Source organism: Phaseolus vulgaris, chromosome 2, assembly GCF_000499845.2.
Source record: "Phaseolus vulgaris cultivar G19833 chromosome 2, P. vulgaris v2.0, whole genome shotgun sequence".
In the NCBI taxonomy this organism is placed as follows: Eukaryota; Viridiplantae; Streptophyta; class Magnoliopsida; order Fabales; family Fabaceae; genus Phaseolus; species Phaseolus vulgaris.
The window spans coordinates 37,108,132-37,126,715 of record NC_023758.2 but is presented as its reverse complement, the minus strand read 5'-3'; the positions used below and the strand labels follow the sequence as shown (position 1 = coordinate 37,126,715).

At 32.7% G+C, this 18,584-nt stretch overlaps 2 protein-coding genes across 2 annotated transcripts; both read left to right on the top strand.

Annotated features, from left to right (window-relative positions):
- The first annotated feature begins 732 nt into the window (after positions 1 to 732).
- LOC137809740 (WAT1-related protein At1g25270-like) lies at positions 733 to 3,135 on the top strand. The gene is made up of 7 exons (XM_068610828.1): positions 733 to 958; positions 1,219 to 1,281; positions 1,431 to 1,547; positions 1,786 to 2,041; positions 2,130 to 2,288; positions 2,374 to 2,525; positions 2,729 to 3,135. Exons 1-7 carry the CDS (start codon positions 765 to 767, stop codon positions 2,874 to 2,876), a joined length of 1,089 nt encoding a protein of 362 aa, XP_068466929.1. The 5' UTR covers positions 733 to 764; the 3' UTR covers positions 2,877 to 3,135.
- A 5,815-nt stretch (positions 3,136 to 8,950) lies between these two features.
- LOC137811805 (WAT1-related protein At1g25270-like) lies at positions 8,951 to 17,830 on the top strand. Its single transcript, XM_068613636.1, has 7 exons — positions 8,951 to 9,360; positions 9,462 to 9,524; positions 9,645 to 9,761; positions 9,863 to 10,112; positions 14,102 to 14,260; positions 14,481 to 14,632; positions 17,293 to 17,830. The coding sequence occupies exons 1-7, from the start codon at positions 9,167 to 9,169 to the stop codon at positions 17,546 to 17,548; spliced, it is 1,191 nt and encodes a 396-aa protein (XP_068469737.1). The 5' UTR covers positions 8,951 to 9,166; the 3' UTR covers positions 17,549 to 17,830.
- The last annotated feature ends 754 nt before the right edge of the window (positions 17,831 to 18,584 follow it).

Sequence of the window (18,584 nt, the reverse complement as noted above, 5' to 3'; positions counted from 1 at the left end):
AAGATTCACACTACGGAGAATCCTGCAGATATGCTCACCAAGGTGGTTACAAGGACCAAGTTTGAACACTGTTTAGACTTGGTTAATATCTTGCACATTTGAAGTTGGCGCCCGGAGGCGCAAATTTGAAGCACTGTAAAGTTTGTTTTTGTTATGTTTTGAGAAGATTTGTTTTAGGTGGGACTTGAAATTAAGCCAAGGTGGAGATTTGTTGATTTTGGCTTAATCCCAAGTCCCACATCGGTGGATTCATTGTTTGGGAAGGAGGTTTGAGGGTTATAAATGAAACTCTTCTCCTATATCCCAATTTGTAATATCTTCTCTCATAATAATAAAAGTGAGTTGTTTTTGCTCTGCTCGGAGATTAGGCTAAACGGGTAGCTCTATTAGAGTTTTGTTTTAGTGGGAAATTTACCCGTTTTTTCCAACACTAACTTCTTTCTCTCGGTATATCTTGCAATATAGATCCTTATTTAAAAACTAAAATTGCTGTATTTTTCTACAAATCCACTTTTTCAGGTTACACGACATGGTAAATTGTAAATAAACTCTAACTTGGGTTGAAGATTAAGACCAATGCTGCTGAGATAAGTCACTCTAGGTTTTGTCATTGAGCTTATATTAAGGACCAGCCTCTGTTAAATGAAATGCTGAAATATTAAATGCGTGCGCTTTCTTAATATAGAAATAATTACTCCCAGTAGGTGGGAACCTCTCTCTATATATTTTTCTCTTCTTCAAGCTCAAACCATTGCAAAGCAAAGATGAAATATCACAGGAAAGTAGTGCAAGAGTTGAAGCCTGCGTCGCTGATGGTGCTAGCGCAGGTTGCAACTGCTGCTGTGAATGTGCTTTACAAGTTGGCCATAAATGATGGAATGAGTATTCCGGTACTCACTTCCTACCGTCACATTTTCGGAGCTGCTTTCTCTCTTTCTCTTGCTCTTGTTATAGAAAGGTATATGCGTTCAAATCCCCTTAGCTTCTTTTTAATAATGATGATCAATAACTAAGTAAAAAAATTTAAATGAATTATATCATTTTTCACTTTTTAGCTTTTAGATAATAATGGATCATCCAATTATCTAAACTTTTCATTTGTCTTATATTTTGAAGATTATAAGGGTTTCTTGGTGGGTTAAAGTAATAAAGAAGCGAATTATATTTGAGAGTTTTTCACCCATGCTGGTTTCTTTTTCTACATGATATTTAAAACAGAAAGAGCAAGCCAAAGTTGACATGGAGGGTGCTTTTGATGTCATTTTTTTGCGGTCTATTTGGGTATGCATGTTCATCTCTTAATTTGCCTTGAGATTTTCTTCTAATATATTTTTTCTTCTCCCCTTTATTTGTCATGTACATTACTAAATTGTAAATCATTAACTGAAGTGATTGTAAGATTGATATATGTATATTTGATAAATGAACAGAGGGAGTTTAGCGCAAAACCTTTATTTCATTGGTTTGGCTTGGGTATCAGCAACATTTTCTACTTCCCTTTATAATCTCGTTCCAGTGGTCACTTTTATCTTCTCTGTTTTGTTCAGGTACGGAGTCACCACTCTTCACCACCACTGTATTATTTATTTATTTATTTTTAAGGCATGCATTATTTGATCAAATTAAATTATAAAAAATGTGTCCAATGTTATAAAGAAACAACTAGTTTGAAGTTTTCTTTTTGTCTAGGAGCCGTGGGAGTAATACCTTTTTCTTCCTGAAAATATTATTACTGAAAATGGATAATTATTGCAGGTATTGATTCTTTCATTTGTTTTTTTGTAGGTTAGAAAAGTTAAGTTTGCGAACCGCTGCAGGGAGGGTGAAGGTGTTGGGACCAATAATAGGAATTGTTGGGTCAATGCTGCTGACATTTAACAGAGGGGCAGAAATTAAGATTTGGAGCTTCCACACTAATCTTTTGCATAAAAATCAAAATGGGCACCTAGGATCATCGCATGCTGACTCTGGAAGAAGATGGGTAGGTGTTTTATGTGGTCTTGGAAGTGTTCTAAGTTTTTCATCATGGCTCATCATTCAGGTTAGAAAACTAATATTTTATCTCAACATAATGAGTAAATTGGTTTATTCGGATTTTTGCTTTGGTGATTGATTACTATATGGTGCAGACCAAGATGAGTAAAGAATATCCAAGCCATCTTTCAAGTACTGCATTGATGACCTTAATGGGGGCAATACAAGCCACAGTCTTTGCTTTATGTGTTGAGAAGGATTGGAGCCAATGGAGGGTGGGTTGGAGTATCAGGCTTCTAACTGCTGCCTTTTCAGTATGCTACTTTCATATTTATCGTTGGATGGTGAAATAGTATATATTCAATAACTAGTTATTAAGAAACTAAAATGTTGTGGCAGGGAATTGTGGTCTCTGGATTAGTTGTTATTGTCACTGCTTGGTGTGTTGGGGTTAAGGGTCCATTGTATGCATCTGTTTTCAACCCTCTCTCGCTTGTGATTGTGGCTATTTTTGCTCCCTTGCTGTTGGATGAAAATCTATATCTAGGAAGGTACACAATTAGACTTACATTTAAAAATATTGATATGATGGCAAGAAATTAAGTATTTGACTGCACCATTTCATTCAATCCACATGATTCTTTAAGCCTAGTTCAACAAAATTTACTGTCGGTACGTAGTCTGAACTGTGGACTCTGTCATTAACTTGTTCAACTTACACTATTTTTTTATTTGGTTATTTGAAAATGTTCAGTGTAATCGGAGCAGTGCTTATTGTGTGTGGGTTGTACATGGTGCTGTGGGGTAAAAGCAAAGAAATAAAAACATCATCAGAAGAAACCGAAAATGTTGAAGCGAGTGCGGGTGTTGAAATTACCACAGTGGGTCGTGACAATATATAGTGATTTCAATTAACATGGTTCACAATTAGAATCCGTCAATCGACATGAGATGACATTCATGTATATAGGGCTCTCTCGTGATGGTCTCAGGACCTAAAACGTGCTAAGTAGATGATGCTACCTATTAATAAAGTTTTAGTTTATTACTTTAATTGTTGAGTTTGTTAGGAACAATGTTGTTTTGATGTGACATAGACACATGATACTTCATATTTGTTGGACAATGAAATTTGCACATGATCCAACGTAAAATCAGTTATATTGTTTCTTGTGATTTTCTTTATTTGTCTAACTCCTTTTAGTTTGTTTTTGAATTATATACTGAATTAGTTTTGTTGGAGTTATGTACCATAACAGAAGTTAATTCAATGACTTCAATAAAAGAGGCTACTAGTGATAACTTCATAAAAGTTTCATGTGAGTTATCTGTTTTTCATTTGGCAGACATGTGAGACATGGATTGGAGTTCTATCAAATACCATAAAGCGCCAAACAACTTTTTCTTTTTGTAATTTGAACTAATAGACGTGAGTAAGTGATGTAATAATATGTGAACATGTGTGTAGATAACTATAATATGGACCATATGACAATAAAGAATAATATTTAATATTATATTTAGGGATCAAAGACTAGATGTAGAGAAAGTATTTGCTCTAGCATAACTTAAGAGTTGGTCTTGGATAATAAATAACTACAATAAAGTAAAGTTCTATTGGTGCTGAAGTCCTTAAAATTTTGAGAATATTATGCAAAAATGTCAAGGAGAAGTTAAGAAGGGAAGTGTGACCAGAGGTATTGAAATGACTAATTCAAGAAGTAAAAGATTCATAGAGACTATAAATAATTTTTTCTATATATGTATCAAAATCAAAATGTATGTTCTGTTCTTTTACTTCTTGGAGGCCTGCAAACTGGTCCACAAAAGTACCTGTGTTAGACTTTGCTATTCTGATATCTATATATATATATATATACCCAACGTTGTTTTTAAAATGTCAGGGTAAGTAAGGACACTATATATGCCCTCTGCGTCCCCAATTTTAATACCCTGCTACATGGGAGTTGTGAGTTCTTTGTTGTAGACTGTAATATTGGGAGATAACTGAAAGTATACCAATATGGATCAGAGGACCAAGAAAAATAGAGGAGGGTCTGAGTTTTGTTGCAGAAAGAGTAATAAGGTTGAAGAACCAAGACAACCCCTTGCATCTGTATTCCCATTCAGATTGTGTGAAAACTGTGTAACAAATTTGGGAACTTAGACACACAATTAAGACCAAAAGCGAATGCATAAGGTAAGAAATGTCTGCTGTGTAATTCTGTTTTTTTTGTAGTGAGTTGTCTTGTTTGTTTTATCAGCAACAAGTAATCTATTAAATAGGAAGACACTAAGAAGTAGGGAGATACAGTTAACAAAGGTTGAGTCTTAGCAAATACACATAAACTGCCCCCAACAAAACATGCTCTGGCTCTAATACAAGTAGATATAAACAGATATGTTTACAAGGATATCAGACTGAACAAAAACCTCACAAATGGTTACATATTTGTAAAGCTGTAAAAGAGTTCAAACACCTAAGTGGTTTATATATTTAATATATTTCATTTTATTTTCAATAGATAAAAATGTAACATTCCTCCTAATTGAGAAATTAGATAGGAGACCTTCCTATTTATGACTTTGACGCCAATAAAAATGTCTTGTCTGAAGCGTCGAAACTCAAACCTTTTGAAATAATTATGAGGGTTGGCTACATGCATCAATAATATAATTAATTCTTTTGAAGGAAACATTGACGCAGTAGAAACTGCAATCAAGTATAAGTGACTCTAATTGTGTCAATAAATATACTAAATATGTTTCAGAAGAGTTTATTATTTATTTACTATTTAATAAGAATTTATCTAATGTGTATAGATGTAGTTAAAAGAATATTTGACAATTTTCATAGAAGACGATATCAGATATCATAGATAGATAGTAATATGATTGATGGTAAGAAAAAATTCAAATTGTAAAATTTAATTTATAATTATCTAAATTTATATTTCTTTTATTTTATGTATTTAAATGAATTTATCTCAATTTAAATTTGTATTTTTAAATTTTAAATCTAATCTATTTAATTTAATTTTAATTGGATAATATCAGTAAAAGAAAATATTAAAATGAAAAAATATTTTGGGTACCTCAATCCTTTTAGAATCAGTATAACCGTACAAATACCGAATTAAAACGCCTACAATTAACATAACATTGAAACCTCATCTAAGAGAACCAAGCTAGTATAGAAGTTGTTTTTCTCATCTTTCTTATTTCTTGTTTTTTTTTTTACTGTAAGTTGTCCTCAATCTTAGTATATAAGATTTCTTGACTTTTAAGTCTTCCATCTTGTCGTTAGGCTTATGTCCTTGTTGCTGAATGGAAAAGGATATATATACAACAAGTCTAAAAACTGCCAACTCTCACTATAGAGCCTCAAAATAAGAATTAAAGAGTATGCATTAGACATCCAAAATCATGTTCATGGTCATTTAAGAGAAAATCGAGCTAAACAAACTATGAGAGCAAATAATAGTGATTGATGATAGAGTTAAAAGATTCATCTCATACCATGATAACTTGCTCACCAGGCATATTCATAGTACCTCATCCAAAATGTTTTTAATGGATCAAGAAAGTCCCCCAACTCCTCACTTTACTCTAGGAAATGTCACATGAGCACCGTATTCACACATAAATGTTGGAAGTACATGCTTTTTAATCTCAATTTTAGCTCTCTATCTTCCACTCTTCCCCTAATCGAGAATACTTCCCTCGTTTCAATCTTCACATTGTTGAGATATCCTTTTTTATGTTTAAAATTCTTGATAGTGGAGAGTGAAACGATGTGTTACCGCTTGGAGGAGTTAATACCTTAGATTACTTGCATGGTATGAATCATTTTTGCATGCTACTAAAACAGCGTCTGGACAAATGTAACATTTATTTTTAAAAAATACTTATAATGACGGTTCTAGTTGAACCATCTTTACTATTTAAGAAAGATACACAAAGTACTTATAACGACGGTTCTTTCTAGAACCGTTTTTAAAAAGTCATTCTCCTTAATTTTTATTCTTTGTTTTCCAGAATTACACCGGTTTATGCACATGTCATTATAATATTTTTATAACAACGGTTCCTCAACTGCCATTACAAAGTGTTAATTTATAACGACACTCGTATTAAAGACGGTTCGAGAACTGTCTTTATAAGGTCGTAGGATATTTTGTAGTATATAAGTGGGTATAAACTTTACCTTACAAGCCGATTTTATGAGATTGAGTTAGGCTTAAAGTTCACTTCTTGATATGGTGTCAAAGTCATTTAGAGTCTATCGTAGCAAGTGTTTATTAGGTTTATCAGGTCACCTGCTATTGGGTTGTTATTAGACCATCCATAATATATAGTCTCACGCATGAGTTAGTAGCCTCAGTGTGAGGGGTGTTGAAGATCCACATTGACTAGAGATTAGGACATTTCATAGTATATAAGTGAGTGCAAACGTCATCTTGTAAGTTCGTTTTTATAAGATTGAGTTAAACTTTAAGTTCACTTTTTAATAACTTTCTTCGGTTAATTCTTAATTCTTAGCATATCAGCTGTCTAAATAAAGACTTCAACTAATATTATCTAAATTTTAAAGTTGGTATCTTTATCAACTTATTTTAAGTACGACTAGTAGATATTTCTTAATTCTTGTATTTAATATTTTTTATTCTAAAGTGTATATATATATATATATATATATATATTTATTTATTATATTTAAACACTTTAAATATGTTGGCACAAAAGACACAATAATATAAACTCCAATTTCAAATAACAATATTTCGTGAAAGAGAATCTTATCAGTATAAAGGCTAAAATGAGATGTATAATTAATTATGTCTTTATGTATAATCGCGTATAAAATTGATTATGCATCTGTCTTTAATTTTTTTCTGCACGCACGCCTCTATCAATAGTGTTTTTTTTTTTTAATGGTTTGAACAATATTCATTTGAAATGAGAGATATTTACTCTCAATTTGTTAAATTGTTATATTCAAGAGTTTAGATAATTATGTTAAAATTTGCAAAGTTAATTGCTTGAATTTAAATTGTTTTTTCTTAGTTTTATAGTTTTATTTCTATGCATAGTTAAAGCCATGTTACTACCTGTATCTTCTTCTTGTTTGGGGATAATAATAATCTTCTCTTTCTTTCCTTCTATTTTCGCCACAATCAGAAAATGCAAAATTCATTTGAAAATTTGTAAGAAATTAATTTCTTACGAGTTTTTATAAAAAAATTAACAAAAAATTACACAAATTTTAACAAATTCAAGTAGTAATGCCACCTTGGATATTTTTTTTGTTAATTATTATTGTAATAGTTATGTGAAGAGTTTGTTTTTGTACCTAATTTAACCTCACTTTCAACTCATATTTAACATTCATTTAATTTACTATTTATTAGATATACGTTGACATTCAGACAGTTTATAAGCTTAATTCCCCTTATTGTAAGAACAGTTTCAAGTGTACAACGTACAATAATAATTTGTTAATAAGTGTAACATTAAAAAATAATTAGTTTTGTAAACATATCTGATTAGAAAAAAAATCTGTAGAGGAGATTTATAATTTCGTTGCCTTTTAGGCTTACCTGCTCTGAATAAATTGATGTCTTTGTGTATATTTTTTTACGACCAGACAATTTGTGCCGCCTAGTTAGATATTATCAATGATATTCAAATTTCCCTATTAAAAATAACTGATAAATTTTAAATTTTGTAAATTTATGTTGGATGAAATTCATACTAACAAAGCTATATCATGTATATAAACCATCTAACACATTTATAAAATCTCACTAAGAAAACGCCTTTGTAAAATCAATGTCATATATTTCATATTATAAAATTCATTTAAGAATTATATTTTACTTTTAATACAATATTCTAATTCGTATGACGTATGTGCATACGTATATGTATTAATTTTCTAGTCTGGTATTCATTAAAAGAGAAAAGTGAAAAGTGGTTCTTTCTTCCTCTTCCCTTTTCTTTCTACTTTTTGTGATAGAAGGTATTTTTAGGCATAAATTATTCATTTTCTTCCTTATTAGGTTAATTAGGAAAGAGTGACCTTTTTCTAAACCATACCAATTCATTTACTTTATTTATCTTTCATTATTTTAATTATTTAATTTATTAAGTATAACAAGAATAATGGAGTCTTTTATTTGTCGGCGATTAGTTTGAATATCTAAACTTTGGTAAATGTTAAAGAAACCGAAAAGGTATAATTTATTATTTAAATGTTTATTCTACCTTTTGTACAAATTTTTTTAGAAAAGAAAATACATCATTTAATTAACATAGACTTTAAGAGTGTGATGTTATGGACCATTGAATTTTGATAAAGATTAATAATTTGTATTGAAGAAACATAGTAACATCTCAAATCCGTCATATATAATAGTGTACCTAATTAAATAAATAGTTTTCAAGGGATTATATATTCATATAGATAATCAATAAATCCTTAAATTTTATTGTATATTTATATTTATATAACTTTAGTATTATCTAAAATTTTGTTTTTTTATTAACAATAAATAAATAAAATAAAATAAAACACTTCAGAGGTGTTTTAACTCTTATGCTGAAAACATATATCAAATTTTTTAACACCCAATCAGCTGATAATTTAACCGACACTACAAGAGATCAACTAAATTGACATACAACAAAATACAATTACATTAATCCTCCAAAAGAATCACATTCTAAAAAAAAAAAACAAAATATTTCAACAACTAAATAAATTAGTTGTCAATAACCAGTCAAATACCCTCTAACCATAAATTTTTGTTTACTTAACCAATTATTATATTTTTTATTAAGTACAGATAATGAATTATAAGAATAAAGTATACTGTTTAATGTGAATTAAAACATTTTTAATAGAGTTACTTTCATTTATCAAATATTCTTTTAATATAGTCCATACAACATAAAAGAAACTCCATTGGTTTATGTTCTTATACAATTTAGAACAAGTTGTCTAATTAATATATTGAAGGTGAAATGCAGGGATGAAATGAAAGGTTGAGCACTAACTAATGTCTATGAATAAAAAATATAAGCCTTTGTTGATATAGATATAGAATCTCCACAAACATTTCCCTATCTTTTCCCTTTGCTGTTTCCTTCATCAAACAGCCAAGTTAAAAAAAAAAAACAACCAAGAACAATGAATCGTATAGTGAAAGTGGTGCAAGAGTTGAAGCCTCCCTTGCTGATGGTGCTGGTGCAGGTTGCATATACCGGAAACACTCTGATTGCCAAACTTGCCATAAGTGATGGAATGAGCATTAGTGTATATAGTGCCTACCGTCACATTTTGGGAGCTGCTTTCACATTTTTGCTTGCTCTTATTTTCGAAAGGTGAATTCACACACCCTAGCTTATTTTATTTCCTAGTGTTTTTACACAATGGAAAAAATCAAATAATTGTTTTTCTTTTTCTATTTTGATAATCAATACAGAAAGAACAGGCCAAAGTTGACATGGAGGGTGCTGGTGATGACATTTTTTTGCGGATTATTTGGGTATGGTTGATGTAAACTTTTCAGTCTTCACCTCTTTGCCCTTCTTATTAAATTAATTTGTACAATAACTTGAAGTCATTAGAAAAGTAATACATGTTTATCGATAATACAAACAAACAGAGGGAGTTTATTCCAAAATCTTTTTTTCACCGCGGTGGCGTTCGTATCTGCAACATATGCTAACGCTATTTTCAATATGATTCCTGTGGTCACTTTCATCCTCTCCTTCCTTTTCGGGTACGTAGTCACCACTCACCACTTTTCACGCTCATGTGCTATTTTACATTTTGTGGAAGAGAGATTCTAGAAGTATTGCAGTAACTGTGATATTTTTGTAGCTACGAAAAGTTAAATTTGCAAAGCGCAGCAGGGAAAGCTAAGGTGATGGGAACGATAATTGGAGTTAGTGGTTCAATGGTGCTGTCATTCTTGAAAGGGGTAGAAATAAATATTTGGAAGAATATTCACATGAATGTTATGCATAAAAAGGAGAATAGTCGAATAGGAGCATCAGATGGAAGACAGTGGATAGGTGTTCTAAGTGGTATTGGATGTTGCTTCAGTTTTTCAGTATGGCTCATCATTCAGGTATAAGTTTCCTTTTGCTTTTATATTTGTGCACATGTTACATCTATCATATGTGTTCTTCTGCTTTTATATCTATAGTAGAGGAAATTGACAGGGTGATCACCTATAATACAACTACCAAATCTTTTGAAGCTTTCTTTTCTGCTATTCAATCCTTTTTATTTTACAGTTGTAATGCATTCTATTGGTCACTACGTAATTCTATAATTTATGTATATATTCAGGAGCACAGATTTCAAAGCAGCAGAATATAAAAAACTTCTATACCCATAATTTTTTTTTGGTTTCTAATGTTTTTATGAAGATCAATTGAATTGTTTTGTTAGATGATCTAGTGTATTATTAAAATCTAAAGGTCGTCTACTAGTCTTTGTAGCCAGATTGTCTCTGTTTAAAAGCATTTGGGTAAACATGAGTGGTATTCAACTACAAGAAAATCTCACTTTAGAGTCGGTTAAAAATAGTCTATAATTTTAAAAATTTGACACTAAATATGTATACTAAATATGTATTTGTGTTGGCATTGTGTAGGAAAAAAATGGATGTTATATATATGGAAGTTAAGATAATTGTGTTGACATGATAGAAATGACGCTAATGTAGTGGACTTAGTCATCACTAAAGGGAGTTGAGTCCTCACTAATGAAAACACTGATAGAGAGGGCTTAATCCTTGTTAATGAAGATGCTAATACAAAGGGTTCAACTCTCTTTAATGGGAATGCTACTAAAGAGGGTTCATCCCTAGATAAAAGGTAGATACCACCCTACTGTCTTATCGTAGTCACGATTTATGGTAATGTTAATTTTAATTCAGTTTTAGCTCCTAGTCAGAAAATCTTTACACATCTCTGCACCAACTAAATCCAAATACAGACAAATATTAAAAACACAATCCAATCTTAGCAACCAAGAATGAACTACAAAATGAATAATGAACTCACCTTTGAAATAATGATACACCTTCGACTCCAAAATAACATCCACCATAACCCCAACCTGTTTGGCCTCCTATCCATGGTAATGGATTTGAAACCCGATTCGCTCAACCAAGACAAAACCTGATTTCAAACACTCAAATCGATTTGGATTTCTCACTTTCTCACCTCTCCCTACTACACTAACCACAATAAGGAAGAAATGGGAGAACGAAGAAATGGTGGAAGGAAGGAATCGAAGAAGGAACAACTGAAGAAGATTTGGAGGTGCGATTTTGGGTTTCTCGAACTAGGGATTTGGTTTTAGAGAAATTTAGGGAAAACCTCGTATCTTTAGTAATAAGCCTTACTGATGTGATTCCAATAGCCACATAGAACAAGATTCTTGACATTTTTAGGAATCACCTTGAGCTGGAAAATATAGAGGCACTTTTCTTAGAGTTGGATCATTGTTCTAAGACAAGAACTCACCAAAAACTAGTACCAAATCCAAACTCATTTGGATGAACCAAATATTGTCAAATTGAATCAACAAAGGAATGAAAACTGGAATGACCGAACAAAATTAAACAACAATTCATATGAACCGAACAAAATTAAGAACAAAACAGAACAAAGTGCTGGAAAATAGAAAAACCAAAACTGAAAAACTCAAGAACACAAAGCAACATGAACAATTGAAGAAGAAGAAAGGAAGGAGAAGAGAATGCTCATGAAGATGGAAGGAGGATGGATGATCTCGCCACTAGAAGTGTGGAATGCTCCTAGATGAGAGTGATGCCGCCACTTGAGGACTCCATTGATCCATCAAGATAAGACTAGAGAAGAAGGCTCCAAAAGCTCTCCAAAGGTCACTCAAAATTTGAGTAGAGTTTTCTTAGATTAATTCCAATCTGAATTTTACAAAGAGAGCACCTCTATTTATAGCCTAAGGTGCTGAAAAGTAAGCTACACAAATTCAAAAACTCCCTCCTAAAAAGCTTCTAGAATTTGCGCCTAAAACAAAGCATGAGGAAGGTGTGATCCCTTCTCTCACTTTGGCACCTCCTTATTTACTCCTACACCTATCTACTAATACACCCCCCCTCCTAAAGCTCCTAACTAAAGCCTAAAAGATGCTAAAACAAAAGAGGTTTCTAATGTTTCCCTCTAAGCACCTCTAACTAAAGAAATTACAAAAAGAGAAAATAAATGTCCTCTAGCTCCCAAAGCTTTGAACATGCTTCTTGTAATCCTTTGAGGTGGACTTTGACCTCCATGGGCGTCCTCCATTTGTGCCTCCACCTCTTCTTGATCTTGTTGATTGGCCTCCATGTCCTCTTGAGCTTGATCTCCATCACTTACATAGCGTCGATGAAACCCACACAAACACTCCTAATAACATCCACTACAAGAAAACTATTAAATATAAACAAATTTTAGAAACAAAAAATAATTAGTTGTTATATTGATTAAATTAGATACTATTTTAGAGACTAAAAAAAGTATTGGTATCTAATTAGCTACCAATGTTTTAGATACCAACTTTAGAATCTAAATAGTTAATAGTTAAAACATTAGTAGCTAATTAGATATTAATTTTGAAACTATCCTTAATAATATAACTAATTTAGATATCAATAATTTTTGTAGTCTCTAAAGTAATATATAATTTATTCAATATAAAAATTAATTATTTTTTGTATCTAACATTGTAGCATGAACTAGGCCTCTCTACCTTTTTTTTGTTTGTTTAATATAAGTTATGACTTGTAGTGTGGACTAGGTCCTTTCTACTTTTTTTTTAAAATATAATTTAAAATATGTACACATGCGTGTTTTCTAGTTATGAGTTTGCTATTATGAGTTTGCTAAAATGTTCATCATGTCAGTTTCAAATACACAAAGTTGTTGGGTCATAGACTCGGAATAAACTTATCCTATGTATCCGATAGATTAATTCTTTTAAGACCTTAAAACTTAAAGAATGAGACGTAGTTCTTTTTAGGAAACAAGTCAAGTTGAAAATATTTGATAATAGAAAGATGTTGGTATGTTTTAGAACTCGAGAAATATTGTTAATAAACAATTATATATATATATATATCAACAATGCACTTTTTTTTTTAAGAATTGAAAGTGATTGAGCTTTATGTCCAAAAACTAAGAGATTAATCACCGGAAATAGCGTATATCTTGATTCTTCACTCGTATCTTCAAAGTGTAAAATGCAAAATTTAGTGCTTATAAGTTATTGTGAAACTAAGTACAAGACAATGATTTCACTTGCAAAATTCAATGGTTGACTATGTTTTAGCAAGATCTCCAAATTCCCTTCAAAAAACAATACTGCTATACTTGACCACTAATCTGCCTTACACATGACATTTTATCCGGTCTTCTATGAACGCAAGAAACATTGAATTGGATTTTCATATGGTATGAAAAAAAAAATGGTTGTACTTAGTTTACTTCCCATCTCTTTCTTAGCATCTAGCAGACATATGTATCAAAGCTCTAAGTCCTTGATAGTTTCGTTTTCTTGTTTCAAAGCAAGAAATTCTCAATATTATATACTCCTTTTGCAAGGGATATCAGAGGAAATGGACACACGTCACCTATAATACAGCTAGCAAATTAATGCATTCTATTGGTCACTCTGTAACTGCGTTTGGTGGTCCCTCTTTTATGTATGCTCAGTTCAGGAAGCTGTATTTTTTAGAGTAGAAAAATATAGAAAACTTTTATACCCAGCAATTTTCTAGGCTCCTTTTCTTCTCATTATTCTATTAATATCAGTATACTTGTTCCATGAGATCTGATATGTGAACAGTAATAACACACATCTCACACTTCAATAAATTAATATTTTATTTAGTTTTGTTTAATTTTTTAATTCAAAATATTATTATATTATAAATGTTTGTTAAATAAAAGAAACTTTTCTCTTGTTACATATATCATGTGTCCTTATTACGTACTGTTATATCAGTACGCATGTTGCATATATCATATATGTGTTGGTTGTGATTTTCGATACCTTTTAATGCTCATCCCTGTTTATGTACAAAAGGCTAAGCTGAGTAAGGAATATCCCAGCCACCACTCAAGTACATCGTTAATGAATTTAATGGCGGCAATACAAGCCACACTCTTTGCCCTTTGTGTTGAGAAAAATTGGAATCAATGGAAGTTGCCTTCGGCTATTAGGGTTCTGGCGGCACTCTATTCGGTAAGATAATAACCATAATTAAATGTATAAATACTCACTATTTTTCTTATCTCATTTTTATTTTATTTTCTTCATATTTCCAATTTTCATCACATTACTATGTCATATCTATTGCGTTCTCTTTCTGCCTTTTTTTCTCATACTTTAACAAACTCCAAAATGAAATTGAAGTTTATCATTTACTTCTATTTCATATTTTGAAACTAAAATTTTGTGGCAGGCAATTGCGGTAACTGCATTTGTGAATATTGTGACTTCATGGTGTGTGCGGAAGAGAGGTCCATTATATGCATCTGTGTTCAATCCCCTTAGCCTTGTCCTCGTGGCTGTTGCTGCTGCCCTGTTGTTACAAGAGAAACTATACCTAGGAAGGTATACACTATTTCCTTTTCACCATTTTTTCACTTAATAAATATTTAGACCTTGTTCTGTAAAATTCTCGGTAACTTGTCTTAAATTAAGTCAGACAATCCGCAATAGTTGTGTCATTTCAGACCAATTTTGCTAGCGGGGTGCCTTTATTAGATTATTTTCAAGATTCTGTCTATCAGGTTGAAGAAGGTGATGAATAAAGTCATTGACTTTAGTGAAACAATTTTTCTTGAAGGAAGGGGTTTAATGGATAGCGTTCTAGTGGCCAACGAGGTTTTGAGGAGGTGAAGAAGAAAAGTTGTGTCTTTTTTAAGGTGGATCACGAGAAGGCTTATGACTCGGTGCAATGGGAATTTATCTTCTACATGTTAGGTAGGCTTGGATTATGTGAAAAGTGGATCTCCTGGATTAAATCTTGTTTGGAATTCGCTTCGGTGTTTGTTCTAGTAAATGGGAGCCCAATTAAGGAGTTTATTTCGAAGAAGGGTTTGAGGTATTACGATTCTTTAACACCGTTCTTGTTTCTTATTACGACTGAGCTTAACTGGGGTTTCAAGGAAAGTTGTTGATAAGAACTTGATAGGGAGTCTGGAGATTGAGAGTAAGAAGATTAAGGTCAATATGTTTCAGTACACAGATGACACTTTGTTTTTTTTGTGAAGCCAACACTAAAAGTGTGTACAACTTAAAAGTTATTCTAAATTGTTTTGAGCTAGCTTTTGGTCTTAAGGTGAACTTCTCGAAGAGTAGAATTGGAGGGGTGGGGGTCGATTAGACTATTATTCTCCATTTTGCGACTATTCTTAATTGTGAGGTGACGAAAACTCCTTTCATTTACTTGGCATTGCCAGTTGGGGGATGTCATAAGAGGAGCGCGTTTTGAGATGGTGTTGTTGGCAAAATCAATAATAGATTGAGAAAATGGAAGGGTAGATTCGTTTTGATGGCTAGGAGGATTTGAATGATCAAGTCAGTACTTTCGACTATACCGTTGTGCTATTTATATTTGTTCAAGATGCCTTCTACTGTGTTGAAGAAGATAGTGTCTATACAAATGCATTTTTTATGGGGTTGGGGGTCTGAAGGGAGGAAAATTTTCTGGGCGTCTTGGGATAAGGTGTGCGAGTCTCGGGAACTAGACAGTCTTGGCATCCTCAATATTAGGCTTTTCAATGTGGCCTTGTTAGGAAAATGGATATGGCGTCAGAGTCTGTATAAGGGAGGGCTCTGGAAGGAAATTCTAAAGTCTAAATAAGGAGGTTGGAGAAGTTTAAAAGAGAAAAGGTTAAGAAACACATATTCTCTCTAGTGGATAAATTTGAAGAAGGTCTGGATGCTACAGGATTGGGAAAGGTCTTTTGAAGATCGTTTAGGTGGGAGGTTGGTAATAGGAAGGATGTTTTTTTTGGAAGATAATTGGATGGGTTATGACGTTCTTAAGAGTAAATTCCCAAGGCTTTTCTCACTGTTAGCATCGAAAGATGCTAAGCTATTTCGTAGCAGGGATTGGGTAAATAACGTTTAGGTGTGGATATTTATTTGGAGAAAGGACTTGTCGATTGGGAGAAGGACCAGGTCATTCTAGGTGGTGCATGATCTGAGTCTCTCTCTAGAAAAGAATGATAGGTAGCTTTGGAAGGAAGGTGATTGCATTGAGTATTCAGTTAATTCTGCGTATGGTTTTTTAAGGGGTAAGGAAGAAGGGGATTCTATGCGTTTGTATAATTCTTTTTGGAAGATTAAGGCTTTTCCCTCAGCTCGTATCACTACTTGGAGGGTTCTGGAAAATAAGATTACTACTAAGGTCAACTTGGCGAGATGTGGGGTTGTGGTTGAAAGTATTTTATGTTGTCTTTGAGTGGCGTATGGGGAGATAACAAGCTATTTGTTTTTTTATTGTAGAATTGTTTGGCTAGCTTGGAACCTTTGTTATTCTTGGCTAGGGTTGAACTCGGTTAACCATCATGCTTCTGCCTCACATTTCTTGCAGTTTAATTTGTCTGGTGCTCCTACATCTGTTAATTTAGTTTTGAGAACTATCTGGATTGTGTTGGTTAGTGAGATTTGGAGACATCGGAATAGGCACATCTTTAAGGGAGAATTGATTGATTATTCAGAAATATTCTCCATGACTCATTTGAAGGTCGGGTCTTGGGTAACCTCCAAAATTCCTTCGGCTTGTTTTTCCTTTTCAGATTGGTGTTTTGATCCTCTGGTATGTATGTTTTCGATTAAAAACAAGTGAGTTGCTTTAAGTTGGTCAGGTGTTTGATTTGCTGTTTGTGAAGGGGCGTTGTTTTTGTTTGTAGAGTTGAGTGGTAGGCTTAAAATGTATAAGGGTTAGACCACCTTACACATATTTTTTTTTTGTTGATAAAAAGAAACGTGTCTTAAACCTTGAATAGAAATGCAGTGAAGATGACTTAGTTGTATAGTGGCTAGTGCATTAGATGGGAAATTTATGTTTATAAATTGGGGGTTACTTAAAAGGTTATATCATATTTATGTACTTTATGCATTCATATCATAATACTTCTTTTACTCTTCTTTTATAATATGGGTCTTATTTGTAGAGAGAGAGAAAACCTTGAACAGAATATTATCGTTTTAATTTCTCTCGTATGTGTGACTAATTTTTATTTATTTTTTTATATGTTCAGTGTAATTGGTGCTATGCTTATTGTGTGTGGCTTGTACATGGTGTTGTGGGGTAAAAGCAAAGAAATGAAACCACCAACTGATTTGGAGAGAGAATTAAGAACGACTGAGGTTGTTGTCATGTCTGCGAACGAGAAGAGTGACCATGTTAGCAGTAACGTGGTGAATAGTAAGAGCAACATTGTAACAAAGGCTCATAAAGGAATCTTTGGAAATGGTGATCATGAAATATTGAAAACAATAGTGGAAAGGAATTGATGTAGGCATGCATGGCACATCACCTCCCTTTTCTTCCTGTTTTAGGTAAGCAAGCAGCTCCTGCCTCCATTACCCTAATCGTGGAGTTCGCACTTTTAGAAGAATCTTCCCATTACCTGAATGTGTTAAAGTAAAGAGAGTTGTCTAGTTTATTCTCTTAATGCTTTAATGTACTCTTGTTAGTAGTTGTAATTTATAGAAAAATATGTAAACAACGACATATTTGAATTTTGGTGTGATGGACGAATCTTTTCATGAATTATATTAAATATTTAACTACAATAATGCACTAAATTAAAGATCAAAATGGAGCTTCGGTCAGATAACAGACAATTTTAAAGTCAGTTAACACAACTCTAACTAGACACTACCATAACCATAAAGCTTAGAATTGGCCATGCAGACTCTACACAGACACAAACGAAAAACATTTATGTGGGCTAAATGAGTGCAAATAAAACCAAAAATAAGAAATTTATCAGATTTTGCAGGATGCACGAAGACAACCGAGGCTAGTTAGGATATTGCGGACACTACATGTGAAGAGGACAAGTTAGGACCCAGTCGACCCTAACTTTAAGGTGGACTAAGCTAAAACTTGACCAACGCTCCATTTTCCTTTAAGGTACTTTTAATTAATAAGGCTAAGCTAGGACTAGGTCGTCGCATGGAGGTAAGTGGTAGTTAGGGCTTAATCCTTGCTAATTAAGTGATATAGTTTCTCCATGCCCGTTATTCCCCATTTTCCCATTTTTGTGTTGAAATTCCTAGCTTGCTACTCTTGTTCTTCGTTTGTAGCACAAAACATTGTTACCTCCATTGCTCTTGGTGCGTCTATTGGTTGTTGCTTTCATTGGTTGGTGTTTGGATGTGTTCTTGCTCCCATTGGTTGGTCTCCATTTTTTCATCTATTTGTTCATTGATGTGTGTGTGGTGCTAAGGAGAGCTTGGAAGAGTTAGCTCTATTTGTATTGGTGGAATCCAATCTTGCAAGGGTGATTGTGGGGTGTGTTGGGTTGGGCTCACTTCCTTTGTG

Bases quoted from the DNA above. Each gene is read 5' to 3' on its own strand.
- LOC137809740 (XM_068610828.1), top strand. From the start codon at position 765: ATGAAATATCACAGGAAAGTAGTGCAAGAGTTGAAGCCTGCGTCGCTG. The intron at 1,282-1,430 runs GTATGCATGTTC...ATAAATGAACAG, and splicing joins TTTTTTTGCGGTCTATTTGG to AGGGAGTTTAGCGCAAAACC. The intron at 2,526-2,728 runs GTACACAATTAG...GAAAATGTTCAG, and splicing joins GAAAATCTATATCTAGGAAG to TGTAATCGGAGCAGTGCTTA.
- LOC137811805 (XM_068613636.1), top strand. From the start codon at position 9,167: ATGAATCGTATAGTGAAAGTGGTGCAAGAGTTGAAGCCTCCCTTGCTG. The intron at 9,361-9,461 runs GTGAATTCACAC...TAATCAATACAG, and splicing joins CTTGCTCTTATTTTCGAAAG to AAAGAACAGGCCAAAGTTGA. The intron at 9,525-9,644 runs GTATGGTTGATG...ACAAACAAACAG, and splicing joins TTTTTTTGCGGATTATTTGG to AGGGAGTTTATTCCAAAATC.